Source organism: Cydia strobilella, chromosome 12 (assembly GCF_947568885.1).
Source record: "Cydia strobilella chromosome 12, ilCydStro3.1, whole genome shotgun sequence".
NCBI lineage: Eukaryota > Metazoa > Arthropoda > Insecta > Lepidoptera > Tortricidae > Cydia > Cydia strobilella.
The window spans coordinates 16,684,352-16,690,361 of NC_086052.1; the positions used below are offsets into that span (position 1 = coordinate 16,684,352).

Sequence of the window (6,010 nt, forward strand, 5' to 3'; positions counted from 1 at the left end):
AATCAAAATATATTCATTTGTTTTATTTCTTCAAGAATCATGATTTAAATGTACAAAATCAGAAAGCTATTTTACACAATATGATCATACTAATGTGCAAATTGTTTAAAAAAGATGTTCTCGCTTAAAGTTAAAGATTTTAAAAGTAATCTTAAAAAAGGCTGCTAAAAATGAATCGGATGATTTCTTCCTTCCCGCAAATATTTTCATCACAATGTACTGCAAAAGAAAAAAAAATATTTTAGTAAAATATAAATAGGTATAGCACATATTTGGTGTGGCTCGTCAGGCTGCCGCTGGCTCTGCAAGTAGTCTGTTACCTGACGTTGAGGCTGTTGAGGAGCTGCTGCGCGGCCTCGTAGCGCGCCTCGTGGCGCTGCGCCTGCTCGAGCCAGGCGCGCCGCACGCAGCCCCAGCGCGCCACGTGCGCCGCCAGCAGCGCCGAGGGCGGCGGCGGGGGCGCTTCACACTGCAAACAAATACATTTGTTGCATGTCCTGAATAGCTTTGAGGAAAGAATGATATATCACTGTCTAATGTCGCGAACGGGTCTACCGCGATTTAATTTCATTGTTTTTACCTTTAATTCCGACGTTTCTGCTAGGTTGCACTAGCTGTGGTCAAGGAAGACTGACGTCCCAGTAAGATGTCAATTGAGATATTGGTAAACAACATTAAACTACCCGCCATTCGTTTATATAAATTATTTATTTATATGCAAGTGCTTACGTAATCGAGATTGATGTTGTCCTTGTCACGCTGCTTCTGCTCAGGTATGAGTTCTGGTATCCTGGAGACACGAGGCCCCTCGGGTCCAGGCAATTCTATGTTGTCTTCAGGCGATGGCTCATCAGGCTTTTTTCTGTGAAGTGCAGAAATGTATGTTTGCTTAGTCTGCTGTTTGATCTGGAACTGACATTGCATGCTGGACATAGCAGTCTTAGCATAGTCATATAGTTCTCTGTACCCACTAGTAGTCATTATGTAAAAAAAAAATACAAAATTTCATTAAATCTACTATTTTAAATAGAATCTCCAACATTCTAATGAAAAAATCAACATTTTTACCTAAACAAATACTCCCCAACCAATTACGGCCTGTTGTCTACCATAGTTCTGTGTGTCTACCTCTATGCTTGAGAGCTATCGTTTTTTTGCTCACCAGTTGGCGCCTCTGTTCAATTCAATTTTTCAGGTAGTATGGCTCCATCGATACTGTCGATGATTTCGCCGACGTCGAAGTGGGATCCACGTGGGATCGAATTAATATTTCTTGATTAAAACATATCGGCCATCCATAGCCAGTGTACGGTAAACAATAAAATTATGGGCCTCTAGGGCTCTAGCCAGACACGGTTAGAGGTAGAAACATTTGACATTTAACATTTCGAACTATGGAAAAGACCACCATCTACACTAGCGCCCCTAGCGGCGAATTCATACGCGTCAGTCCTCATAGGGGGCGTCACTAGCACAATCACAGGGCCTACCTGGAAACACGAAAAATCTAAAGTTCGGTTTTTGCCTCTCAATCACTGCATATTCGATAGATGGAAAGGCATATAACATATAATGAAATTTCAATCTTCTCGTTTCGTGGTAGGCCACCTGTAAACAAACCGCCTTGATGCATCAATGTCATAGTGAAAACTTGTCAAAAAACTGTTTATAAGTTACTCTATGGTTAAGGATGTGCGCTAGTGCTGCACTCTGGCGGAAGAACATTGCAGTAATATTCCCTATTGTTTTCTGTGAGCTGTATCTTTTATTGAGGTGTGCCAATAAAGAGTTCTATATCTATATATTACGAACTTAGCATCAAACAGCAAGTCATAATGATAAAATTTACCCAAAGTCCTTGTAGTTAGCTTTAGGTTGGTTGGCAATCCAAGCTCTACAGATGGGGTACAGCGGAGAGTCCTCGCTGAACTGCGACAGGTCCACACTGCGGTCGAACAGCTTTAACACGTACGACTGGCGCGGCGGCGACGGGCGGTGGTAGCGGTCATCGTCGTCTGACGCGTCGCGTTCACGCTTGCTGTGGTCCTGGCTGGTATTCCTGAAAAAAAAAAACTTTTTTGTTTCTGGTCTATAGAAAGAAAGAAAGAAAAAGCATTTATTAGCACAACATAACATAAGACTAAAACTAGAAATAATTAAACAGAATGAGGTTGCGCTAAATGGTCAAATGTATAGGGCAAAATTACGTTCCATACAAAAATAAAGGATAGTTCATCACCCCAGATTACTGTGCGATTTGCGATATATTACATAGCAGTTATAGATAGTACCTAAGTATCGTTGTTACAAACCTCTCTCGTTTAGATGGGTTGTGATCTGATGAAGCGTCAGATTCCTCGCCTGCTGGTTCTAGGGCATCCATCAAAGCCCCTTTAAGTCTGCCTCGTGCCGTATCTAAAGTGTTATATTAAGTTTAGTAACAATGAATGATTTAATTTTGAATGACGATTTTGATAGCAAGTGTTTTACAAACCTTTTGCCTTATTCTCTTCCCTACCGCTATTTAGAAGTTTGGTTTTGTTTTTCATTGGTGTAGTCAATAGGCGCCTGCGTTTACGCATTTTGGATAGTACCTTATTTTGATTAGATCTTAATAAAGACAATAGAAAACGTAAATTCTTGATTCAAAATTAATTCGCTACAAATTCTGACAGATAAAACATAAATGCAGCAACAGACAGAGCAACAGCAATAGCATAGTATATACAACAAAGACTAGTATAGGTATAGTTTGTCGAAGAACTGTCTCATTTCAAACATAGACAGAGATAATCATACTATCTTTGTCTTACACTAGTACTAGCACCCAAAAGAAAAGGATGAGTATAGTTTTTTTGGTTCTTATTTACTGCCAATTTGGTTTGATCAACTATACTTTCTGTAATCACTGCGCGAAGGCGCGAACGCTAGTGTGTAGTCGATTTCGCAGATCTGCGACGCGCTCCACACTCGCGTTCACGGCTTCGCGCCGCGATTCACACACGAGTGGTAGAAGTATTTTTTTTGTAAGTTTGTTTAAGCGCATGTTTAAAACGTCGGTAAATGATTTATCAATAATACCAGCCTTCACCGATTCGTTGTAATAAAAAAAAATCAATCACCCACACAAAGAATTAAATGTCAAACAAAATAGTCCCACTGTCCCACAAAAATAGCGAGCGTATTGGTGTTTATTTTTTATAAAGTTTCGTTGGAAGGTCTGACGATCACGGGTCGCATGTTGAGCAGAGGTCGTATTGAGTCGTGACGAAGCTCGAATCGCATGAGCCAGCATGGCTATGGCTGCTGCAGCGTACGAGCTTGATGCGGATGGTAAGCTCTGCAGGGCTTAGCGTGCTGCGGAAGCGCGGGGCGCATCAGTCACTCATAAATAAACTAATGTTATTCACCTCACCACTTATGTTCATCTTTAATGAGAAAGTTTTGTGTTATGTATTTGTGATAGCACGACTTTCGAAAAACGGAGGCTTTTCCAGTTCTATTTCATTAAGCAATAGCCATAGCCCCACTACTCTTCCAGATGAATAACGCTATGTCAGGTCTGTACGGAATCTTAAATGAATTTCATACATTTCAGGAACAAAGTTCATTCCTGCTACGCAGCGCCCTGACGGTACATGGAGGAAGCCCCGGCGCGTCCGCGACGGCTACGTACCTCAGGAGGAGGTCCCGCTCTATGAAAGCAAAGGCAAGCAGTTTAAGGCTCGCCAATCCACCGGACTCCCAGTCGGTCTAACCCCGGAAATTGTGGCCGAGGCTCAGAAAAAGAAATCGGGCATCATACAGCCCATACCCGGCATGATTATTAATGTTGAAAAGAAAAAGAAGAAGAAAAAGAAATCTGGTGAGTTTATTTGGGCACTTAGTGTTTTAAGTGTTCATAATGGTTAAATATTTAATTGGTGATTATGAAGATGGAAAGTTGCCAAAACCATTATTGTAATTTCCATAATTATTATCCATTACATTACTGACTACAGAATACATTTTAGTTTTGAAAAGGTAAAATCTTGTTGGCACTATATTTTACTGTCTTATAGCTAAGTATTTATTCAATTTAAATTGTCTTAGTTGAATGCTTATTTTGAAATTCTATGATTTCCTCTGCTTAGAAGCCTCAAACATTGAAACTATTAAATAACTAAAGTTGTCATAATATCATTATCTCTCATTGCAGGTGCTGAGGAAGCTGCGGAAAAACTTGCCAAATGCGAAATAACAGAACCCACATTCAACAGTCCCTTCCCCTCCCTCTCAGTCACCGGGACCTCCGACCCCGCCAAGCGGCTCAAAAACTTGCGTAAGAAACTCAGAGACATAGAAACTCTGGAAGAAAAAATTAACTCCGGCATCCTCAAGACACCTGACAAGGATCAAAAGGAGAAAATGTCAAAGAAACCCTCAATCTTAAAAGAAATAGAAGTTCTAGAGAAAGAAGTCAGTGAATGAAGCCAAATGGATTATGTGTAATTTAAGATTTTAAATCAATTTTGTTATTTTCAACATGAATTGTTGTCTTATGCCTCTTATGGCAATACATACTGATGAAATTTCTTTAAATCAAATTAAATTATTTACAAGAACACACGTTTTTAATAATTAGTACTCTCAAATTTACTGGTTTTGGTGAATAAAAATATTGGACTCTTGCATTTGACTTGAGGAGGAAGAAAATTGTCTGCCACAATGATTTAATCTTAGGCATAATGCCCCAGCAGCTTGTATGTATTATGTTTTTTTACCTAATGACTTTTTATTTGTATTTATTGGCCAGCTGCTATTATGTAAGGTTATATTGATGTTATGAGGATCCGGACCAAGTTTTTAGTATTTTTTTTTATAATGATCTGATCTAAACGGTACAGCCAAGGTTTGAACCTAAAATTTTTGACCACCACAGTTTTTTTTTTTATATACCACGTCAGTGGCAAACAAGCATACGGCCCGCCTGATGGTAAGCAGTCACCGTAGCCTATGGACGCCTGGAACACCAGAGATTTTAAATGTGCGTTGCCGACCCTTTAAAAACCGGAATATCAGGTACAAACATAAATCAGACCGTCACAAAAACAAAAATTTGGTAGTATTATATTATTTTTACTGATAAATAAACCCTGGATACAAAACATGGTGTCAGTGGCATGTTGCAGTTATATTAGTTACAAAACATACTTTTACTGAACTACATTATCAGTGAATTAATTAACAACAATTAATACAAGTGCTATGGAATTGGCTATTGCGATTTTTCTTATATTAAACAAAGCCTATATTATTAGATTCAATCCATATCAATATACCTAATTCATTTTAGCTCACGTAGTCTTATTTTTTTTCCATTATACTTAACATTATGGAAGTTCTTATATTTAACAAAAACTTTACAGGCCATATACATTTTATTTTGTCTTTTCGCATTGCTTGCTTCCACCTGCCGTGTGTATCTGCAATAAAGAAAGATAACGATTTACAAAAAGTCAAAACTGTAGGCTTATTAGTGGAGTAAGTAGGCTAACAACCGGTTCCAATTAACCTAATAGTCACTCACATGATTGCGTTATATGAATTCGTTCCTCGCTTTCTGTCTCGCGTAGTTGCCTAAACACGCGAGGATACCAATGATCGCGATTCCGAGACCTAATACTGTCGCAAAGAAGTCTCCGAAGTCGTAGCCGGATGACGCTTCTACGTTGCTAACGGCTAGCAGCGCAAATATTAATATACACAGCTTCAAATACATTTCGTCGTAGTCTATTCACACAATAAATCAACAAACACTTCTACTGAAGGTCTTCTTCTGGATAATGATGAAAATAATGATATGGAAAATGTTTTTATTATGACGTCATTAATGTCAATATTGTCAGATGACATTGACAAGAACACTTGAATTTAGCAACGTTTTGAACGTGGACTTGAATACATCGGCTTGATACCGCATGTTTTTGAGTAATGGCAACACCTGATTTCAATTGTCATATTGTATACA

General features: G+C 38.9%; 2 protein-coding genes and 1 long non-coding RNA gene across 3 annotated transcripts; 1 reads left to right on the top strand and 2 right to left on the bottom strand.

The window, feature by feature from the left end:
* Positions 1-8: 8 nt before the first annotated feature.
* On the bottom strand, positions 9-2,680 carry LOC134746312 (protein lin-37 homolog). Its single transcript, XM_063680707.1, has 6 exons — positions 2,495-2,680; positions 2,313-2,415; positions 1,850-2,059; positions 730-862; positions 321-469; positions 9-219 (listed from the first exon to the last, which is right to left on the bottom strand). The coding sequence occupies exons 1-6, from the start codon at positions 2,580-2,582 to the stop codon at positions 210-212; spliced, it is 693 nt and encodes a 230-aa protein (XP_063536777.1). The 5' UTR covers positions 2,583-2,680; the 3' UTR covers positions 9-209.
* A 460-nt stretch (positions 2,681-3,140) lies between these two features.
* LOC134746277 (partner of Y14 and mago) lies at positions 3,141-4,604 on the top strand. The gene is made up of 3 exons (XM_063680621.1): positions 3,141-3,333; positions 3,599-3,865; positions 4,199-4,604. Exons 1-3 carry the CDS (start codon positions 3,294-3,296, stop codon positions 4,468-4,470), a joined length of 579 nt encoding a protein of 192 aa, XP_063536691.1. The 5' UTR covers positions 3,141-3,293; the 3' UTR covers positions 4,471-4,604.
* A 493-nt stretch (positions 4,605-5,097) lies between these two features.
* On the bottom strand, positions 5,098-5,865 carry LOC134746330 (uncharacterized). The gene is made up of 2 exons (XR_010128225.1): positions 5,570-5,865; positions 5,098-5,465 (listed from the first exon to the last, which is right to left on the bottom strand). It is a non-coding gene; the product is annotated as an uncharacterized LOC134746330 (long non-coding RNA).
* Between the last annotated feature and the right edge of the window lie 145 nt (positions 5,866-6,010).